This window comes from Oncorhynchus mykiss, unplaced genomic scaffold, assembly GCF_013265735.2.
Source record: "Oncorhynchus mykiss isolate Arlee unplaced genomic scaffold, USDA_OmykA_1.1 un_scaffold_164, whole genome shotgun sequence".
NCBI classification, from domain to species: Eukaryota; Metazoa; Chordata; class Actinopteri; order Salmoniformes; family Salmonidae; genus Oncorhynchus; species Oncorhynchus mykiss.
Window position 1 is genome coordinate 790784 of NW_023493668.1, and position 23419 is coordinate 814202.

Below are 23419 nucleotides of genomic sequence, written 5' to 3' on the forward strand. Positions count from 1 at the left end.
TACACCCATAAAACGGTCAAAGAGGGAAATGGTTCCAATGGGTTTTCCACCATTCATTTTTCCCATTGGGGATTTTAGAAACACTTAAAATAAGAGCTGTGTTTCTTGGACAAGGTGATTTTTATCAATATATTAGTCTCAATTTACTCTCAGATTCGAAAATACTAATTATCATCAAAACAGACATCATGCAAAACTGCAAATGCCTGGAAGCTCCTGCATGTCATCTCTCGCTGACAACTTTGCTAACAGTTATTGTGTCAATTTAAAATTGTACAAGACAGTTCACAGAATGGTCCATTTAAAAAATGTGGCCAATTTATTATTTACTACGTTTAGCCAACATTATATAGTTAATCCAGAGATTCTTATATATATTTACATTTCTGTCTAGGTAGCCTAGTGGTTAATGTTGGGCCAGTAACAGAAAGTTCCCGGTTTTGAATACCCAAGCCTCCAAGCAAAAAAAAGTATGTGCCCTTGAGCAAGGCATTTAACCTTAATTTGCTCAAGGGGCTCCGTACTACCATAGCTGACCCTGTAAAACAACCAACTGGTGTGTGACAGTAAACTTTTATATATACGTTTTTTATTTTGGATTAATTCCTGGCTTATTTTGGGGGATTTGCGTGTATCGTTTTGTACTGCAAGGTTTTACTGTATGGCACATGCACTGTTGGGGCTCGGAACATAAGCGCGATAACAACTGCAAAATAAGTGTACGCGGTTCGCGACCAAAATGTTCTCGTCGGATTTGTTTGTCTCCAAATAGTTCACTCTGCCACTTCTCGCGATGTTAGAGAGAGGACGTGCTTCCGGGTGAGGCACACAGATCACCGCGTGGAACACATTCCAGTTGGAACTGCGATTAGCGAAGGCTTTCTAGGAGATAAGTTTGTTTCGGGTTTAAACTTGGTGAACAGGCGTCAGAAATGCTTGTTTTATTTGAAACCGCTGCTGGTTATGCAATATTTAAAGTGAGTATTTAGCTGAAGTTATATTCTAATAATTTTAGATGGGTACATGACAATTTTCAATAATTGAACCGGGTTCGCGGTGTAGCTAGCTAAATACGTTGTTTTCCTGGAGTAGCTAGATATTGTATTAAAATACAAAGTATTTCAATGTCAAGACCTGTTTAACGTTGTTTATAGTACACATGGCTTCTCTATTTAGGTCGTCGTGGTAGTTCTCGCATGCAAACCTTTACCGCAACGAGGCCTTCTCATTCAACACGCTGCAGTTAAGCAACCACGTTGCATGTGGCAAGTTACCTGCTGGATATACAGATACTTTGCTACCTTGGACTTGGCTTTTGTAATTATGCAACTATTTGAACCCGTTCTATTTTCGAAGTTAAATACTTTATTTGTTGCCAATGTTTACCCAACATTTCAAATAGGCTTCTCTTCCAAGTTAGCATAACTGGTGCGTGATACTTTGGAGGGACCGCGTGCTGGCTTTCTTGTCCCATATTACTGACGGGTTTTAATGACAACACATGTAAACCGAGTTGAGTTAATGCAATTAATGTATGGTATGCCCGTGTACTTGATAGGACTATAAACCTTTTTTTGTTTCAGGTCCTCGATGAGTCAAAGCTCCAAGAGGTGGACAGTTTATGGAAGGAGTTCGAAACTCCGGAGAAGGCCAACAAAGTGTGAGTTTTGGCCCCATGTCTGGAGAGAGGAGTGTTTAGATTCGAGGGGAATACGTTGTCAATGAACAGTAGTATTACACATTATCAGCATAAGGAACATGTTTCTGGAGTTGACAAATAACATGTCGCCACTATTTCTCCTTCCAGAGTGAAGTTGAAGCACTTTGAGAAATTCCAGGACACAACAGAGGCCTTGGCAGGTAGACAGAATACTTTCACCTCTCCTGTTGCTCACTATAGTTTACCAGTTAGTGCACAAGGGCTGTCAGTCAAGGCTTCTGCATGCTTCAGCTAGGTGAACCAACAGTGTGTTCGCGTACTCCCTTAATTAAAAGACCGTTGCTTGAAAAATTAGAAAAGTGACAATCGTAGTGTTTGTCCAACTTGAGAAGCCATAGCCAGTATACACTTCCTCAAACTAGTCAGAAATAATTGAAGATGGCTCAAGAAATATCATTTTCCCCCTTTTATTTTTACAATTTTAAATCTACGTAAGCTGTTAGGTGCAGTATTTATGAATTTGAAAATGTGCATGGAAAACGAGTATTGTTGAAGTGTGCACAAACACCTGACCGAAGACCAAACAAACACGCTGCTTTTTTCTGAAGCACTAACTATTCCCAACTGTTTGGCAGAAGCCTTTAGGTGTTCAGCAGTATTCCTCACTACCACTGAGACCACAGCTAACCTTAACCATCATAACAAACACTGACAGCAGCCGGTTGTTGAACTTACCCCCTAACAATGTTGAGTCTATGAATAAATGCATATTACTAATGTCCTGTGTCTAAATGTTGGAACTATAACAGTGGTTTGTATATGTAGTGTATGTGGACACCCTGTCAAATTAGCGGATTCGGCTATTTTAGCCACATCCGCTGCGGACAGGTTTATCAAATCGAGCACACGGCCATGCAATCTCAATAGACAAACATTGCCGTCAGAGCAGCTCACAGATCACTGCACCTGAACATAGCCCATCTGTAAACAGCCCATCTACCTACCTCATCCCCATACTGTATTTATTTATTTATCTTGCTCCTTTGCACCCCAGTATTTCTAATTGCACATTCATCTTCTGCACATCCACCATTCCAGTGTTTAATCGCTATATTGTAATTGCTTTGCCACCATGGCCCATTTATTGCCGTACCTCCCTTATCTTACTTCATTGCACTCACTGTATATATACTTTTTCTATTGACTGTTTTGTATATTCCATGTGTAACTCTGTATGTGTCAAATTGCTATGCTTTGTCTTGGCCAGGTCGCAGTTGCAAATGAGAATGGCCGTACTGAAGAGCTCAGTAACTTCCAATGTGGCACAGTCATAGGATGCCACCATTCCAACAAGTCATTTTGCCAAATTTCTGCCTTACTAGAGTTGTCCCGGTTAACTAAGCGCTGTTATTGTGAAGTGGAGACGTCTAGGAGCAACAACGGCTCAGCCGCAACGTGGTAGACCACACGAGCTCACAGAACTAGACTCCCGGGTGCTGTAGCGTGTACACGTCTCTCCTGTCCTCATGTTGTAACCGTATCTCTCCTATGTCCAGCGGCCACGGCCATGACGGAAGGGAAGATGGGGAAGAGTCTGAAGAAGGTCCTGAAGAAAGTGGTGGCTAAAGAAGCTCATGAACAGCTGGCCATCAGCGACGCTAAGCTGGGGGGCGTCATCAAGGAGAAGTTGAACCTGAGCTGTGTCCACAGCCCTGCGGTGGCAGAGCTGATGAGAGGCATCAGGACACAGATGGAGTCCCTGATCACTGGGCTGCCCCCCCGGGAGATCAGTGCCATGTCTCTGGGACTGGCTCACAGGTAGGGTGGAACACAGACAACGCTTGGTGTTCTGGATTTATTAGGATCCCATTAAATGACGCCAACTAGTCTTATAACAAAAGACATTACAAACATTACAAGCCTTTATAATTTACTCACATCAATATGTAGTGTGTGTTGCCGATGATTATATCATGCTGTCTGAAACCTCGTGTGGATTTCCTCAGCATTCGTCACTACCCCTGAGGCAGCACCTCCCTCTGTCGTATTCATAGAAGAACTGAAAGGCTGCTATGGCAGATCCTGACCTGTTTCTGTTTCCTCAGTTTGTCCCGCTACAAGCTGAAGTTCAGCCCTGACAAAGTGGATACCATGATCGTTCAAGCTATCTGTAAGTACCTCCTCTTAGACCAGGGATGGGCATCTTTGATGGGGGTGGGGGCCGCAACACATCTCACATCATTACCCCCACCCCCCCACCTTGCAAGCAAAACATTTTAGCGGCCCCCTCGCGTGACAGTGAAGAGAATTTAACTTTTAGCGTTCATTTCCTATAATTCTGCTATAGACTGTAGGCACATTAGTGCAGTTTAAGATGACTGATCAATGGGCCCTGGTCGGTAATTCGACTACTGTGATTGATAAATTAGTCGAGCGGTTAACTTAACAATAACACAGTAAAATGCTGACAGGCCAATGAAGTGAGTTCTCTCCCCAGTACAGGGATGTGGGTCCGCGGGCCTACAGGAGGTGGGCCAGTGGAAGCCTGTTGCTCATCCCTGTCTTACTCTGTCCATGTAAAGGGACAATATAAAACAAGGACACTTTTATACAGACAAATGAAACACATAACACTTGATTATCTGTAGACAGGCGTGACTAGTATTATGGTCTGTAGACAGGCGTGACTAGTATTGTGGTCTGTAGACAGGCGTGACTAGTATTGTGGTCTGTAGACAGGTGTGACTAGTATTGTGGTCTGTAGACAGGCGTGACTAGTATTGTGGTCTGTAGACAGGCGTGACTAGTATTATGGTCTGTAGACAGGCGTGACTAGTATTATGGTCTGTAGACAGGTGTGACTAGTATTGTGGTCTGTAGACAGGTGTGACTAGTATTATGGTCTGTAGACAGGTGTGACTAGTATTATGGTCTGTAGACAGGTGTGACTAGTATTATGGTCTGTAGACAGGTGTGACTAGTATTATGGTCTGTAGACAGGTGTGACTAGTATTATGGTCTGTAGACAGGCGTGACTAGTATTATGGTCTGTAGCTCAGTAACCGGGGTAACTAGTATTATGGGCTGTAGCCCAGTAACAGGTGTAACTAGTATTATGGTCTGTAGCAGGGGTAACTAGTGTTATGGTCTGTAGCTCAGTAACAGGTGTAACTAGTATTATGGGCTGTAGCCCAGTAACAGGTGTAACTAGTGTTATGGTCTGTAGCAGGGGTAACTAGTATTATGGGCTGTAGCCCAGTAACAGGGGTAACTAGTGTTATGGTCTGTAGCAGGGGTAACTAGTATTATGGTCTGTAGCAGGGGTAACTAGTATTATGGTCTGTAGCTCAGTAACAGGGGTGACTAGTGTTATGGTCTGTAGCAGGGGTAACTAGTGTTATGGTCTGTAGCTCAGTAACAGGGGTAACTAGTTTTATGGTCTGTAGCTCAGTAACAGGGGTAACTAGTTTTATGGTCTGTAGCTCAGTAACAGGTGTAACTAGTATTATGGGCTGTAGCTCAGTAACAGGTGTAACTAGTATTATGGGCTGTAGCTCAGTAACAGGTGTAACTAGTTTTATGGTCTGTAGCTCAGTAACAGGTGTAACTAGTATTATGGTCTGTAGCTCAGTAACAGGGGTAACTAGTATTATGGTCTGTAGCAGGGGTAACTAGTGTTATGGTCTGTAGCAGGGGTAACTAGTATTATGGTCTGTAGCAGGGGTAACTAGTATTATGGGCTGTAGCTCAGTAACAGGTGTAACTAGTATTATGGTCTGTAGCTCAGTAACAGGTGTAACTAGTATTATGGTCTGTAGCTCAGTAACAGGGGTAACTAGTATTATGGGCTATAGCTCAGTAACAGGTGTAACTATTATTATGGGCTATAGCTCAGTAACAGGTGTAGCTAGTATTATGGTCTGTAGCTCAGTAACAGGTGTAACTAGTATTATGGGCTATAGCTCAGTAACCGGTGTAGCTAGTATTATGGTCTGTAGCTCAGTAACAGGTGTAACTAGTATTATGGGCTGTAGCTCAGTAACAGGGGTAACTAGTGTTTTGATCTGTAGCTCAGTAACAGGTGTAACTAGTATTATGGTCTGTAGCTCAGTAACAGGTGTAACTAGTATTATGGGCTGTAGCTCAGTAACAGGTGTAACTAGTATTATGGGCTGTAGCTCAGTAACAGGTGTAGCTAGTATTATGGGCTGTAGCTCAGTAACAGGGGTAACTAGTGTTTTGATCTGTGCAGCTCTGCTGGATGACCTGGACAAGGAGCTCAACAACTACATCATGCGCTGTAGGGAGTGGTACGGCTGGCACTTCCCTGAGGTGGGGAAGATCATCACTGACAACCTGGCCTACTGCAAGAGTGTCCGGAAGATAGGCGCTCGTACCAACGTGGCAACCACCGACCTGTCTGAGCATCTCCCCGAGGAGGTGGAGGCAGAGGTCAAACTGGCTGCAGAGATCTCCATGGGAACGGAGGTGTCAGAGGAGGACATCGGCAACATCATGCACCTGTGTGACCAGGTGATAGAGATTACAGAGTACCGCACCCAACTGTACGACTATCTGAAGAACAGGATGATGGCTATCGCTCCCAACCTGACTGTCATGGTGGGGGAACTGGTAGGGGCACGGCTCATCTCACATGCTGGTGAGTCATGATCTAACGGCCAATCACACCAGCAGGAATCATTCACAACACAAAACAAGCAGTGATTATGATGACTATGTCACAATCCTGAAACCTGATGCTTTTCAGTCACTACCTCATCTGAGCTTGAATTAAAACCTTTTACCTGGACACCTGTAGTAGGCAGCTGGAAACGCCCAAACTGCTCCTAAATGCTCTGGTTCTCTGACAGGGTCCCTGTTGAACCTGGCCAAGCACCCGGCCTCCACAGTCCAGATCCTGGGAGCAGAGAAGGCCCTGTTCAGAGCCCTGAAGACGCGCAGAGACACGCCCAAATATGGTCTCATCTACCACGCCTCTCTGGTGGGACAGACCTCGGCCAAGAACAAGGGCAAGGTGAGGCTTTTGTTCCAGCCATCACTAGAAGTAGAATGTCTATCCACACTACAGTACTGCTGTCATGTTCCAGGTGTGATCTAGTTCTAATCAGAATCTCTCCACACTACAGTACTGTTGTCATGTTCCAGGTGTGATCTAGTTCTAATCAGAATCTCTCCACACTACAGTACTGCTGTCATGTTCCAGGTGTGATCTAGTTCTAATCAGAATGTCTCTCCACACTACAGTACTGCTGTCATGTTCCAGGTGTGATCTAGTTCTAATCAGAATGTCTCTCCACACTACAGTACTGTTGTCATGTTCCAGGTGTGATCTAGTTCTAATCAGAATGTCTCTCCACACTACAGTACTGCTGTCATGTTCCAGGTGTAATCTAGTTCTAATCAGAATATCTCTCCACACTACAGTACTGTTGTCATGTTCCAGGTGTGATCTAGTTCTAATCAGAATGTCTCTCCACACTACAGTACTGTTGTCATGTTCCAGGTGTGATCTAGTTCTAATCAGAATATCTCTCCACACTACAGTACTGTTGTCATGTTCCAGGTGTGATCTAGTTCTAATCAGAATGTCTCTCCACACTACAGTACTGCTGTCATGTTCCAGGTGTGATCTAGTTCTAATCAGAATGTCTCTCCACACTACAGTACTGCTGTCATGTTCCAGGTGTAATCTAGTTCTAATCAGAATATCTCTCCACACTACAGTACTGTTGTCATGTTCCAGGTGTGATCTAGTTCTAATCAGAATGTCTCTCCACACTACAGTACTGTTGTCATGTTCCAGGTGTAATCTAGTTCTAATCAGAATATCTCTCCACACTACAGTACTGCCGTCATGTTCTAGTCGAGCTTCTTTCTCTCCTCTCAGATCTCCAGGATGCTGGCAGCCAAAGCATCTCTGGCGATCCGCTACGATGCCCTGGGAGAGGACACAAATGCTGAGATGGGAGTTGAGAACCGTGCCAAGCTGGAGGCCAGACTACGCCACCTAGAGGAGAAGGGAGTAAGTAGCTCTCTCTCTGCCCCTTACTGCTAGAGGCCCAAAACAACCAGCCCACATGAGATGCCAAGCAGTGATGATGATGACTAATGTCAACAGTCCTGAAACTACCTGATGCTTTTCAGTCACTACCTCATCTGAGCTTGCATTAATAACCTCGCTGGTGTACGTTGGACGCTAGCGTCCCACCTGGCCAACATCCAGGGAAATTGCAGAGTGCCAAATTCAAAAACAGAAATAATCATTATTTAAAAAATCTGAAAACATACAAGTGTTATACATAGTTTTAAATATGAACTTCTTGTGAATCCAACCACGGTGTCAGATTTCAAAGAGTCTTTACGGCAAAAGCATACCAATGTGATTATTTGAGAACATCGCCCAGCAGACAAATCATTACAGAACGGTAACCAGCCAAGCAGTTACACAGGTCAGAAATAGAGAGAAAATGAATCCCTTACCTTTGATCTTCATATGGTTTCACTAAGACTTTCATTTATTCAATAAATGTTCCTTTTGTTCGATAGTCTCTATATCCAAAACCTCCGTTTTGTTTTCTTCAGTAATCCACAGCTCAAACAGTTACAACAGGCAGACAAAATATCCCCATTCATAGAAACATGTCAAACGATGTTTTATATTCAATCCTCAGGTTGTTTTTAGCCTAAATAATCGATAATATTTCAACCGGACAATAACGTTGTCAATATAAAAGGTAAACAAGAAAGGCACGTTCTCGGGATTGAGCACGGAAAAGCTCTGACACTGTAGGGTCCAGTCATTCAGACTGCTCTTACTCCTGCATTTTTCAGAATAACAAACCTGAAACCATTTCTAAATACTGCTGACATCTCGTGGAAGGCATAGGAACTGCATAGCAACAGAGTCATAAGTCAATGGATACTGTAATGGCATTGAATAGAGAACTAGAACAAACAAACAAAAATCTACTTCCTGGGTGGATTTCTCATGTTTTTGCCTGCCAAATCAGTTCTGCTATACTCAGACATTATTTGAACCACTTTAGAAACTTTTGAGGGTTTTCTATCCAAATCTATGCTTATCCTAGCTTCTGGGACTGAGTAGGCAGGCAGTTTAGTTTGGGCACGCTTTTCATCCAAAATTCCCGAATGTTGCCCCCTACCCTAGTGAAGTTAAACAGTGATATCCTGCTAGTCCCCTACTCTGCTAGTCTCCTACTGTAGTCCCCTACTCTGCTAGTCCCCTACTCTGCTAGTCCCCTACTCATCTCCTACTCTACCGGTCCCCTACTATTGTGCTGACCCTGGTTTATCCCTTCAGATCAGAAGAATCAGTGGAACAGGCAAAGCCATGGCGAAGTCTGACAAATACCAACACAAGAGGTGAGTTACCCAATACAGTAGTTTCCAGGTGTAACTAACCTTCTGTCGCGTCTCTCTGGTAACTAACCTTCTGTCGCGTCTCTCTGGTAACTAACCTTCTGTCGCGTCTCTCTGGTAACTAACCTTCTGTCGCGTCTCTCTGGTAACTAACCTTCTGTCGCGTCTCTCTGGTAACTAACCTTCTGTCGCGTCTCTCTGGTAACTAACCTTCTGTCGCGTCTCTGTGGTAACGTCGCCGTCTGTCGCGTCTCTCTGGTAACGTCGCCGCCTGTCGCGTTTGTCCGCTCTCTCTCTCTGTCGTGGTTAGAATGGCTGGTTCAGTGACATTCATTCATGTCGTTATAGGATAGATATTTTGGCTGTTGGTTTTTGCGTTCAATGATACCGAATTCCTAGCTGCAGACTAGTAATTAATATCAAAGACTTGTTCTATTCTGTCGGTATCGATAGTCTTAAGAGTTTAACCACGTGGTATGGTTAAAAGATTCAGCCATCTACTCAAACCTGGGCCCTCTTGTGGTAAGCTGGTCTGCAACCTTTAGCCATCTTGTAATTGAGGTGAGCTGGTCTGGTGATAGAAAACCCGGGTTTTATTCGGAAGAGCAGAAAAGGGCCTGTCCCAGGACACCAGACCATAACTGTGCTCATGGGCGGTCCTCTGATTTAGTTAAACTCCAAAGGGAATTGGAGTTTCCTTCATTAAACAGTCCAAAATCACATTACACAATTTCACAAAGAGTATCATCCTCATTCATCTTATACATTAATTAGATGTACGCCTCATATCTGAAGCTATTGTATAAACATTTGTGGTAATGTGGCCGTATTGTCGCCCATGAGTTTCACAAAATTGTACCAAACAGACCAGTTCGCAGCTGGATTCTTCACTGATCTTTTATACCTTCTCCAGAACATAAATGTTGTTTGGTTCTCCAGTTCTGTGAGGTCGAAGAAATTCCTTTGTTCTCTCTATGAAAACTCACTCTCTATATACTGTGGCCATGAGGAGATGATCTCCTGGAATTTACGACCTCTCTGACCACAGCAGCCTGGTTTTAGGAGACAGAGGGGGATGGTGCTCGCTGTACCCAAAGAGGGTCATGACAACCGATAGTTGTCGTTCTTTCGACCAAGGACTGGTTAAAAATGTTAAATGTGTCTTTTTTTCGTGGACATCGTTTGTTGGAGTCAAATCAACTACATGCGCTAAGCTCCCGAACCCCGAGCTCCCTGTTAGATGAAATAATACATAAATGACTGGAGGGAGCCAGAGATCAAGATGTTAACCTGACCATCCTCTGGTCCTGCTGGCTTTCTCTGATTCTGGCATTACTCTCCTGAAGGTGGCGGTAATGGGCAACACGAGGAGTCTGCAACCTTTCATGTGGATTTTATCTTAGGCTGTCATTTCTACTGATCTGCAGTTATCGCTTTCATGTGCACCTTTCTGGTTAAATAAAATGTATTTTCAGTCATTCATGTGGTTAATCAAAATTTATATTTAAGTGATACAAACCTAAAAAGTAACTTCCATTGGAAATGTGTAAAGATGGCCTAAATCAAACAAATAAAACATTGTGGCCTGCAGGTATAAAATGTCCTGATGGAAATTATCATATGAATCGCACATGGCCTGTCTGCAATGAACTTGAAGCATTGTATCAACTTGGTCTGGGGGGGGAGGCCCTATGCTCGCAACTTGGTCTGGGGGGGGGCATGCTTGAAATATTTAATAAAATATTCTGGGCCCTGTTTCCCCCGCCAGTGAGCTCGGGACAGACAGCTGTAGGCTATTTGATCAAGATATAGGAAGTAATCAGGTAGCCCTATTTTATGAGGTTTCCATTGGATCCGAGCATGACATGAGTGGTCAAAAAGGAGAGAGCTGGGAATATTTTTCAAATACATTGAGGAACTTTTGTAATTCTCAATGGATGGTAAACGGTATGTTTGCTTGCTGTTTTGAGGTGACAAAGCATTACTTTGAGAAGCTCCACAGGTCATTAGTAGTGGTGCGTTAAGCCCATCAGAAATACTATCAGATGGGCACATTTGTAAGCCTACATTCGCGCTCAGGCTAGGCAGCATATAGGTCTACTTCTATGCGTTTGCGTTCTTACTCAACATTGACAGGAGCGCTGCCAAACAAAATAATGACTAAATTAACTGGTAAATGGAATGCTACAAACACAGTTTCTCTCACAAGTGTAGCATAGGTTGTGCACTCTGCAAACAATGTGTCCACTCCAACAATGAGAATGCTGAAAGACTAATATATTGAATGCATTAACTGAAATTACCATAACCAAGCAATCATTGTAGATTGTAAATGATAGGAATGAAGGGTAAATGTAGTACTGGTGGTACATGTAATGGGGAATTGATATACACTAACAATCAAACGCAAACAATTCACTGAGATGGTCGTGAATCAGAAAGGTGTCTCGTGTGCCATAAATTGACTTGCTACTGCTCGACTAAAACATCTTGGTCGACCAACAGCCTTTAAACCAATCAATCGACCGTCGGCTAATTACCAACTGTGCTGTTAACTAACGTTCTGTTATGTCTCCGTAGTGATGTGAAGGTGTACGACCCCTCCGGAGACTCCACCCTCCCCTCTGTTTCCAAGAAGAGGAAGTTTGAGGAGGTGGAGGAGGAAGAGGTGGCCACACCGGTGACAGTCAAAACCAAGAAACCCAAGAAAGAACCTGTGGAAGGTCAGTTGAGTAACTCTTAGCCATAATCCTGTTGTATAACACAACCCATAACATGAGACCATAATACACCATCCATCCTGTTCTATAACACAACCCATAATACACCATCCATCCTGTTCTATAACACAACCCATAATACACCATCCATCCTGTTATATAACACAACCCATAATATACCATCCATCCTGTTCTATAACACAACCCATAATACACCATCCATCCTGTTATATAACACAACCCATAATACACCATCCATCCTGTTCTATAACACAACCCATAATACACCATCCATCCTGTTCTATAACACAACCCATAATACACCATCCATCCTGTTATATAACACAACCCATAACACACCATCCATCCTGTTATATAACACAACCCATAATACACCATCCATCCTGTTCTATAACACAACCCATAATACACCATCCATCCTGTTCTATAACACAACCCATAATACACCTTCCATCCTGTTCTATAACACAACCCATAATACACCATCCATCCTGTTCTATAACACAACCCATAATACACCATCCATCCTGTTCTATAACACAACCCATAACACACCATCCATCCTGTTATATAACACAACCCATAATACACCATCCATCCTGTTCTATAACACAACCCATAATACACCATCCATCCTGTTATATAACACAACCCATAACACACCATCCATCCTGTTATATAACACAACCCATAATACACCATCCATCCTGTTCTATAACACAACCCATAACACACCATCCATCCTGTTATATAACACAATCGATATCATGAGACCGGTTCTCAGCCGTCTTAAGTGCTATTGTCTCACGGTGCTTTCTGTTTTCATTCAGAACCAGAGGCTTCAACGGCAGCAGAAGAAACTCCCAAGAAGAAGAAAAAGAAGTCTAAGAAAGCCGAGGAGGAGGCGATGGACGTAAAGGAAGAGGAGGCGACCGTCTCTCCCACAGAGGAAGTACGTAGCTGATGGGGACATGCCTCCAGAATATATATATTCCTGCTCATCTAAGCCGTTCTGCCTGAACGAACATACTAATTTGTTATTTCTTGTGATTTACAGTCGTCAAAGAAGAAGAAAAAGAAGAAAAAGGTCAAGGAGGAAGAGGGAGATTAATCTGGTTGGAGAAACTGTATTATATTAGGACTTTTAGTTGTCGTTGTATCTACCAGGGCCAGAGTGACTCGTGTATCAGCCTGACCGTTTAAAGACTAGAGAACTGGAGACGGAGGTTATTTCAGAATGACCAGCAGCTGATCTGTTATGAGACTTGATGATGGTGTATAAATCCTCCTGTGGATTTGAGTTTAAGATGAACCTTTAGTTTACTGTAAGCTCTTATTATTACTAATCAACTAAAGACTCAATAGACTGTCTACAATATCAATGTCCATGTTAAAACACTTCCTTCCTCCACTGGTTTAACGATGTGACTTTTTTAAAAGATGGGTTTTTCTGCTGTCTTTGTCCATAAGTGATTAAATCCATTTTCTCAGTCAGCGGTATTTCCTGTCATTCCAGCTATGGTGGATTCAGACCCCTTGACTTTGTCCACCTTTAGTTACGTTACAGCCTTATTCTAACATGATTTCAATTTACACACGATACCCCCCAAATGACAAAGCTAAACAAGTTTAGAAATGTGTGTACATTTATTCAAAATACAAAACTAACATATCGAATTTAGTCACTTCACCCCTTCCTACATGTGCAAATTACCGCAACTAACCTGTACCCCCCCCGCACACTGACTCAGTACCTGTATATAGACTCCACACTGACTCAGTACCTGTATATAGACTCTACACTGACTCAGTACCTGTATATAGACTCCACACTGACTCAGTACCTGTATATAGACTCTACACTGACTCAGTACCTGTATATAGACTCCACACTGACTCTGTACCGGTACCCCCTGTATATAGACTCCGCACTGACTCGGTACCGGTACCCCCTGTATATAGACTCCACACTGACTCGGTACCGGTACCCCCTGTATATAGACTCCACACTGACTCGGTACCGGTACCCCCTGTATATAGACTCCACACTGACTCGGTACCGGTACCCCCTGTATATAGACTCCACACTGACTCAGTACCGGTACCCCCTGTATATAGACTCCACACTGACTCGGTACCGGTACCCCCTGTATATAGACTCCACACTGACTCAGTACCGGTACCCCCTGTATATAGACTCCACACTGACTCAGTACCGGTACCCCCTGTATATAGACTCGTTAGTGTTACTTTTATTACATTTTATACTTCAGTTTATTTGGTAAATATTTTATTACTGTCATTGAACTGCACTGTTGGTTAAGGGCTTGTCAGTCAGCATTTCACAGTAAGGTCTACACTGTTGGTTAAGGGCTTGTCAGTCAGCATTTCACAGGAAGGTCTACACTGTTGGTTAAGGGCTTGTCAGTCAGCATTTCACAGTAAGGTCTACACTGTTGGTTAAGGGCTTGTCAGTCAGCATTTCACAGTAAGGTCTACACTTGTATTCGGTGCATGTGACAAATAAAGTTTGATCTAAGTATTCGGACCCTTTACTCAGTACTTTGTTGAAGCACCTTTGGCAGCGATTACAGCCTTGAGTCTTCTTGGGTATGATGCTACAAGCTTGGCTCACCTGTATTTGGGTAGTTTCTACTCCTGGTGCTGTATGGACTGAAGCTGGCTGGTGATACCTGTTACCAGCATAAACTACCAAGTGAAGTTCTGCAGCAGTTTGGCACCACAGCAGCGTACAGCTTCAAGGCCTCTGCATCCTGCTGGTTCCAGCTCCGTGACAATGCAGTTGGACAGTGAAGATGAAAAGGATTTCCTTGCCAATCTATGATTCATCATATTTACAGTACGTACGAGAACAGTGGCAATATCTGGAGGAAACCATGGAGCAGCTAGCCAGCCAAGCAGCACAACAACCTGGAGAACAGTGGCAATATCTGGTGGAAACCATGGAGCAGCTAGCCAGCCAAGCAGCACAACAACCTGGAGAACAGTGGCAATATCTGGAGGAAACCATGGAGCAGCTAGCCAGCCAAGCAGCACAACAACTTGGAGAACAGTGGCCATATCTGGAGGAAACCATGGAGCAGCTAGCCAGCCAAGCAGCACAACAACCTGGAGAACAGTGGCAATATCTGGAGGAAACCATGGAGCAGCTAGCCAGCCAAGCAGCACAACAACCTGGAGAGAGATGCCTAGCACACATTATTTGAGTTAAGCTGCTTGTTCAATAAGATAGCATATATACCTTGTTATTAGCTTGTATCTATAATTGTTGATCAGTTAGGTAGCATGTTTACTACCAATACACTGCTTAAAACTATAACTGTTCAGAATGTGTTGGTTTACTAGTTAAAAAGAAAATAAATAAAATCTAATTGTTCAATAATGTGTAAATGTATAATAAACACAGAAATCCCAAAACCTAGAAAAAGGAACATAGACAACCCACCCAACTCACGCCCTGACCATACTAAAACAAAGACAAAGATCTCAGGTCAGAAGGTGACACATGCAGGACAAGCGAACGGGGGAGCACTTTGATGTCTTGTTCGCAAAAGCAGCTGCTATGGCGACAAAGTTGGACCAACAACCTATTCAGATGCCTCACATCCGCAAACTTTCAAAGCGTTACACCGGTCAGGCTGCAGCCCAGTGAATACTCAGCCCACATCCATCCAGATGCCCAGTTCTACAACACCTTGGACACAGTGAATACTCAGCCCATATCCATCCAGATGCCCAGTTCTACAACACCTTGGACACAGTGAATACTCAGCCCATATCCATCCTGATGCCCAGTCTGTACAGAGCCCAGTTCTACAACACCTTGGACACAGTGAATACTCAGCCCATATCCATCCAGATGCCCAGTTCTACAACACCTTGGACACAGTGAATACTCAGCCCATATCCATCCTGATGCCCAGTTCTACAACACCTTGGACACAGTGAATACTCAGCCCATATCCATCCAGATGCCCAGTTCTACAACACCTTGGACACAGTGAATACTCAGCCCATATCCATCCTGATGCCCAGTTCTACAACACCTTAGACACAGTGAATACTCAGCCCATATCCATCCAGATGCCCAGTTCTACAACACCTTGGACACAGTGAATACTCAGCCCATATCCATCCAGATGCCCAGTTCTACAACACCTTGGACACAGTGAATACTCAGCCCATATCCATCCAGATGCCCAGTTCTACAACACCTTAGACACAGTGAATACTCAGCCCATATCCATCCTGATGCCCAGTCTGTACAGAGCCCAGTTCTACAACACCTTGGACACAGTGAATACTCAGCCCATATCCATCCAGATGCCCAGTTCTACAACACCTTGGACACAGTGAATACTCAGCCCACATCCATCCTGATGCCCAGTCTGTACAGAGCCCAGTTCTACAACACCTTGGACACAGTGAATACTCAGCCCACATCCATCCAGATGCCCAGTTCTACAACACCTTGGACACAGTGAATACTCAGCCCACATCCATCCTGATGCCCAGTTCTACAACACCTTGGACACAGTGAATACTCAGCCCATATCCATCCAGATGCCCAGTCTGTACAGAGCCCAGTTCTACAACACCTTGGACACAGTGAATACTCAGCCCATATCCATCCTGATGCCCAGTCTGTACAGAGCCCAGTTCTACAACACCTTGGACACAGTGAATACTCAGCCCACATCCATCCAGATGCCCAGTCTGTACAGAGCCCAGTTCTACAACACCTTGGACACAGTGAATACTCAGCCCATATCCATCCTGAATTGAATTCAAGACTTCTGCAGGTGCAGCTGGCCATGTTTGGGAATAATTATACATATCAAACGAGCTCAGATGTTGCTGGCATTATTGGGGAAATGGTGCCAGAGGTGAAAGGTCTCTTCAGTCAGGTGGAAGCTTTAGTAAGGCGTCTGCTGGTGGTCCCTGCCGCCTCTGTCGAGGCTGAGAGGAGTTTTAGTGCCCCGGGGAGGCTTAAGACATGGCTTAGATCATCCATGAGTCAAACAAGGCTGAATAATGTGGCCATGTGGTACGTGCACTAGCAGAAACTGGACAGACTGGACCTGGACAGGTTTAATGGAAGCCTTCACATAGATCCAGTGGTGAACTGTGACTATAGGACCTCGGCTTTCAGAGGGACCAAAAATCTTCCAATACGTTGTGTCAAACTATAAAATCATAAAAATAACAGAAAACATAGCATCACTTAATGCGCCCGACATTATATAGTCTGTAGTCGGGCCGTTCTAGTGAAGGAGGAGCTTTTTGATGACATTGTGAACGATGACATTCACTCCAGTCGGCCCCATGAAGTCAGAACAATACAATAGCACAACTATTTCATTAACAAAATTAAATTAACAAACCAGCTATTACTTCCCATTGCAAAAATATATCACTGATTAGTGTGGTGAACGTCATAAATTAAAGTCACAACACAACAATGTTTCACAGTCATGTGAGGTCCTGGTGGACCTAATGGATAACAGTACAATAATTTGTGCTTCGGCTCATTAAATGTGGTTAATGTAGGGTTCATTAAATGTGGTTAATATTGGTCTCATCAGGCTCAGGTAGCATCAGATTAGAATGTTCATGCTGAATCAAAGCTCTCATCAAATCCAGACATTTATATGCGTTATAATGCTTTTGAATGACACTTCCAAGTTTTGGTGGAAACTACCAGGTTACCCGGGAGAAAAGTGATTTATTATCGTATAATACCGGGGAAATATTCAACCTTAATGCGCATACAGGTGGATTCACAAGACACCAATCAAGTAACTTACATATATAGTATCTTCATTAGGCCTAATGGCATTTTATGAAGTTAGTTATAGTGACTGAGTAAGTCTAATTATAAAAGTAAGCCTCCAAAGTGCCATGTTTCTTAGTTTATTATGTGGAGGAAACGTTTAGGCAGCCAGGACCATCCGCTCCTTAGCTCTCTTACTGCAGTCCAGTGCCATAGACATCTTTGAAGTTTGGCCTCTAGTAATTTAGGAGGGACACTTTATGAAGGCCTTCTCACAATGGACTTATCATTCAAGGCTCTACAGACAGATACAAAAAAAGACAGGCTATTTTTATTGTTCACGTTATTTTCGTTGACGATGTCCTGAAGTCAATTCGTTCAACATTGAAATGCAGTTTTCTGTACCACACAGGACAACCAGGAAAAAGTGACGGTCGGTGGAACTCTGGCGCCACCAAGTGGACAATTGCTTCAGTTCGTTCGTGGCAGCAATGCTACCAGATATACTTGATACAAGATCAAATGTTATGTCAATATTATTATCTCCAAATTGCCCCCCATCCCCCCCTCCCCACACGTAATATATTATTATTCCAATTTAGCTGTTGATCAGGTTAACGTGTTCTCTCATTTCTGATTGGAGGGCGGATGACCACGTCATCTTAGAACCTACATGTGTTACATTGTAACAGTCAAACGTGGTTATTCCTGGCGTTGATCAACTCCCCATCCATGCCACCATTTATTTAAAGCATTATATTTTTTATGGAAAACAAAAAGCATACAGTGCTCATTTTGGTGTAACCTTAGTCGAATTTTACGTGTCGGAGAACGGCCACTTCGTCCCGAAACCATTGCAGGTATCGCTTCTCGGCCTTTTGGCTAAGATCAAGTGTAGTATCTGTTCTTATCAGTTTAATATCTGATACGTCCCCTATCTGGGGACCATATATTAAATTGATTTTTGGAATAGGGAGATGGAATAGGGGCTTGCTCCGTCCACTCCACGCATCGACCTGGTATTGCAGTACCTCCAGGAACGGTGCACCCCCTTTCATTGTAAAGAGAAATCAGACAGAGGAAACAAAGTTGCTTCGTTGGTCTATATTGTATTTTCACATTGAGCACATTGAACGTTAAATGACGAGACATAGGCATTGATGCGAGTGACCAGTCTTGTTCAGTACATCACAACACATCCGGGTATCTCAAGCACCCCGGTAAAACACAAGAGTTGCAGTAATGAACATTTACCAACAGATGGCATCACTGTGCCATCTTACACCCATAACATCTTCCATTTAATAAAATAGGACAGGAGGTGTCAATTCACTAACAAAGCAAACCTAGTAACAATTTCCAACATTAACAGTTTAGTATTATTTATTTATAACACATTTTGATATTCTCTTCACTTTTATCTCTGTCTGTCAACAATCCCTGATGGGAAACCTACAGATTAAGTCTTTTTGGTGGCTGGCCCAGACGCCCGCAGCGTGAAAAGACAGGGGGCTTGTCTGCGAGGACTGCGGGTTCCCGCACAGGCGTGTCATCTCAACGTCTAAGGGGAGAATTGATGGGCGAGGGAGCCGGCCGACCTGTGATCCCCTGGCTCTTCGCCCAGTGCCTCAGGCCCCATGTGACTTGCTGGGGTTCTGTCTTTTGTCATGCGAACCCTTTGGCCATCAGGGTTCTGAATAGGTGCTGGCTCAGCAATCCGAAGGTCAACCCTGTTACGACGGTACATTGATCCATTCACTTCGACCAAGTAGGAGCGTGGTGCAACTTTCTGTACACAGGATCCGAGTCTCCAGAGGCCTGTCCGGTTCCCTGGTAGTGGCTTCATTCGCACCGTTTCACCCACCCTGAGCTCAGGTAAGTCTTTTGCTGATTTGTCGTAGATGAACTTGGAGACCTGTCTTCTGTGACGTAGCTGTGCCGGGCTGCTATCCATGCCTTCTGTCGGGGTATTGCGCCACTGCAGGATTGCTTTCCAGGCATCTTTGCCCTCTCGCAGAGCCTTTTTGCAGAGGTTCTTTGCGATTTTTACTGCGGACTCCGCCTTCCCATTAGCTTTTGGGTGTAGTGACGTGCTCGAATTCCCATTCTGCAGCAAATTTTCGGAACTCAACTCCGGAGAATTTGGGTCCATTGTCTGGAATTACCCTATCTGGCTGGCCATATAGGCAAACTGAGCCTTGCAGCGTTTGATCGTTGTCTCTGCTGAGAGGTCGGGGAGGAGGTCAATCTCCCAAAAGTCTGAGTAATGATAGACTACCAGCAGAAAGTCTTTGCCACTGTGCTGGAAGAGATCTAGACTTACTATCTGCCAGGGGCGCATCGGTAGCTCGTGGGATATCATCGTCTCTCTCTGTTGCTCAATGGCATATTAATTGCAGACTGTGCATTTTCTGACATAGTCTTTGATTTCACTCTGCATTCCTGGCCAATACAGTGTGTCACGTGCTTGTCTGTAACAGGCCTCACCTCCTATGTGACTTGAGTGCACGCGTGCCAACATCTCAGGGCGCAGAGACCGGGGAATAACGACTCTCTGACACTTGAATATTACTCCGTTTTGAACACTGAGCTCCTCTTTGACTGGCCAATATCCTCTGACGGCTAAAGCAGTTTCTTCCTTGCAGTCGGGCCAGCCCATCAGAATCACAGACCTCAATGCCTGGAGTTGCTCATCCCTGTCTGTGTGCTCTCTGATTTGTATAAGGCGCTGGTCCGTAACATTGAGGTAGTCAGCCTGGTTGATGTGTTCAACATCCACTTGCTCTGTTTGTAAGCTGCACACTGCGTGTTGTTCATGCATGGAGCGTGTGTGAGTGCCTGATGCAGTAGCCCTGCTGAGCGTGTCACTCACATACATCTCTGGCCCTGGCTTATACACCACCTTGAGGTTGCAGTTTTGTAGGGCCAGTAGCATGCTCTGCAGTCGTTTTGGGGCATTCAGAAGAGGCTTGCTGAATATAGCAATAAGGGGCTTGTGATCTGCTCGTACAGGTAGTGGTGGAAGCGTTGGCATGCAAACACAATGCTGAGGCACTCCTTCTCTATCTGGGCATAGTTCTGCTCTGTTGGGGTGAGTGCCCTAGAGGCGAATGCCACAGGCTGGCCCTCCTGCATGAGGCAACAGCCAAGTCCATACTGGCTTGAGTCACTCTGACAGGTTTCGACACATTGTAGTATCGCAGTACAGGTGTCTGGGTGACCAGTTGTTTTATTTCCCTCACCGCTGCGTCATGTTTTGGGAGCCAATGCCAGATGGTGTCCTTGTCCATGAGCCTCCTTAGTGGCTCACACACTTCAGAGAGCCGCGGTAAGAATTTGGCCAGGTAGGTGACGAATCCGACGAAGCGCTGCACTGCCTTCACGTCAGATGGGTGGGGCATTTCCAAGACAGCCTTCACTTTTTCAGGATCCACCTTCAATCCGGTGGAGGACAAGATGTGCCCATGAAAGCGGACCTCTGGCACTGTAAAATTACGCTTTTTATGCTTAGCCTTAGCTTGACCTGTCTGCATCTGACCATCAGGGCCAGCAGCTTGGCGTCATGGTCACATTCTGCCTCCTCATCACTGTCCCCACAGCCCACTACGAGGATGCCATCTGCTATGGGTTCCACGCCACTGAGCCCCATCAACAGCTCATGCTGTTTCCGCTGATACACCTCTGGAGCCACAGAGACACCAAACGGAAGCTTTAACCACCTCTTCCTGCCCCAGGGTGTCCAAAAGGTGGTCATGTAACTGCTGGGCTCGTCGAGCTTGCACTGCAGGAAGGCATCTCTGGCATCCACGAGCGTGAAGACTCTGGCCTTTGGGAGCTTGTAAAGAACATCCTCCAACGTGGGCATAATGTAATGTGAACGTCGCAGAGCCCGGTTGAGGTGTTTAGGATCAATGCATATCCGTAGCTTGTCTGGTTTCTTGACGATAACCATATTACTTATCCAGTCCGTAGGCTCGGTGACGGATATGATGTGGCCATCTGCTTCGTATTTGTCAAGCTGAGCCTTCGTAGCTGCTTTAATGGCCACTGGTACATTGCGGGGTGCACACTGGACAGGCTGGATTGCTGCGTCCAACTCAAAGTGGACTTCCCCGGGAACTGACTCGACCGGTGCGTTGAAGACATCATGGTCATGCTTAGGACGTCATGCTTAGGAGTGTCTCCTTGCTTAGGGGCCCAGCCTGGACTTTGTCTATAATGTTAAGATCAGCTGGGATGGGGAAGTTAATAAGCCCAAAGCGCTCGCATGTAGAACCTGACAGTAATGGCTGTTGACTAGCCTCAACTATTTCAAACTCAAGGGTGTATTTCTGGCCACGTAAAACACACTCTGTCACAAACAGGCCTAAAGAGGTCATGAACTGGCCTGAATACAGTTTCAGCTTGGTGCTACTCTGTGAGTTTGTCTCTGGGCGCGAGCCTCCTTTTGTCTTTAAGGCTCATAACGTTGCATGTGGCCCCTGAATCTAGCTAGCATTGCTGTGGTTTATTATTAAGTAGCAGAGTGACAAACCACTTTTGTCCTTTTGCCCTCACTGCCCCTATGCACTCGCTAGCATATACATCCCCTGTGCTGTCGTTCCCTTCATCTGTGTTTGTTTCCATGGAGTGCACTTTACCCTCCTTTCTCTTGCTTTCATGCAGACCCTTGCGAAGAGATTAGCTGTACCACAGGATTTTCATATTTTTCCATAGGCTGGGCAGTGTTCTTTTCCTCGTCCATGAGAAATGCCACAATATCGGCATGTATTGGGGTTGTCTACTGCAGAGTTGGCTGTAGTATTAGCATTAGCTGTGGCAAAGGGGAATTTCTTTACTGGCTGCCTGAATGTAGCATTGACATTGTCCATATGTTGCCTTTCTAGCTCCATGGACCTTATCCGTATATCAGTAAGCTCTGCTGCACGGCATGTCTCCACTGCCAAGGCCAGCGTCAGGTCACGTTCTCTCAGCAAATGTCTGCGGGTGCCCTCATCAGTTATGCTAAAGTCATGTACTGGTAACATGGACTGTCTCGCAAGCAACTGTCTGTATGTATTAGTTTCTCTCAATCACATACAAGCATTTCTTTGGAACAATGTTGTCGATTTTCAAAACAGAGTCCACAAGACACACAACTTTTGCAAAACAGTAAATGCATTTCGAAAATGTTTTTTAAACACATAAAAACATGAATAAAAAATATATTGTACCGTCAAAATTGCAAATACATTCATCAAAATAACAACTGTACGCAAAAATATGAACCCATCTGTACGTATCTCTGGAGTGCAAGAGCAGACAAAACAGAAAGTTAGTCTCTTTTGAAAATCCCAGTAGATCCATAAATGTTCTTTGCAGTCACTAAATCATGATGATCAACTACCGAAAGGTGCAGAATTATGGGCAATTACTCTCCTTTTTAATGCATATTGCACCAAACTATTTCATATACATCTGATTTGATTCCTGATAACAAATTAAATACAATTTGATTTAAAGCTTTTTAAAAAATGTATAAACTAGCCCAGAGCCATTCTTAGATAGCCTGTGGTTAAGAACAATGCAGTGTGAAAAGGCCTTTTAACATGCATTGCTGGCTATCGTAGCGTCTATAATATTCCGTCTATAGCCAGAACATTTTCCTAAATATGCTAAGGTAATGTGGTGCTCGGTGGCTGCTTTCAGGACAACAACAAAAACTATTTTATAAGTAAAAGCCTATTTTTGTGTGTTGTTGTTGTTGTTGGCTCCAGACAATACTAGAGGAGTAGGGAAAAGTGATCGACTTTTGCCTTTTCCGTGATCCACTAACATGTCTTC

The 23419-nt window shown here is 44.3% G+C and overlaps 1 protein-coding gene and 3 non-coding genes across 5 annotated transcripts; all 4 read left to right on the forward strand.

Moving 5' to 3' along the window:
- The first annotated feature begins 771 nt into the window (after window positions 1–771).
- LOC110517259 (NOP58 ribonucleoprotein homolog (yeast)) lies at window positions 772–13296 on the forward strand. Of its 2 annotated transcripts, none has more exons than XM_036972488.1 (12): window positions 772–977; window positions 1584–1660; window positions 1808–1860; window positions 3217–3478; window positions 3766–3830; window positions 5913–6320; window positions 6532–6695; window positions 7569–7703; window positions 9003–9064; window positions 11642–11784; window positions 12633–12754; window positions 12860–13296. In XM_036972488.1, the coding sequence occupies exons 1-12, from the start codon at window positions 933–935 to the stop codon at window positions 12911–12913; spliced, it is 1590 nt and encodes a 529-aa protein (XP_036828383.1). In that variant the 5' UTR covers window positions 772–932; the 3' UTR covers window positions 12914–13296. The 2 variants fall into 2 exon arrangements, with proteins under 2 accessions (XP_036828383.1, XP_036828382.1); XM_036972487.1 differs by lacking the exon at window positions 772–977 and adding an exon at window positions 1246–1317.
- On the forward strand, window positions 6374–6451 carry LOC118947571. Its single transcript, XR_005041809.1, has one exon. It is a non-coding gene; the product is annotated as a small nucleolar RNA SNORD11B (small nucleolar RNA).
- Window positions 7765–7848, forward strand: LOC118947567. The gene has a single exon (XR_005041805.1). It is a non-coding gene; the product is annotated as a small nucleolar RNA SNORD11B (small nucleolar RNA).
- A 5162-nt stretch (window positions 13297–18458) lies between the features above and the next one.
- LOC118947573 lies at window positions 18459–18649 on the forward strand. Its single transcript, XR_005041811.1, has one exon. It is a non-coding gene; the product is annotated as a U2 spliceosomal RNA (small nuclear RNA).
- Window positions 18650–23419: the final 4770 nt, after the last annotated feature.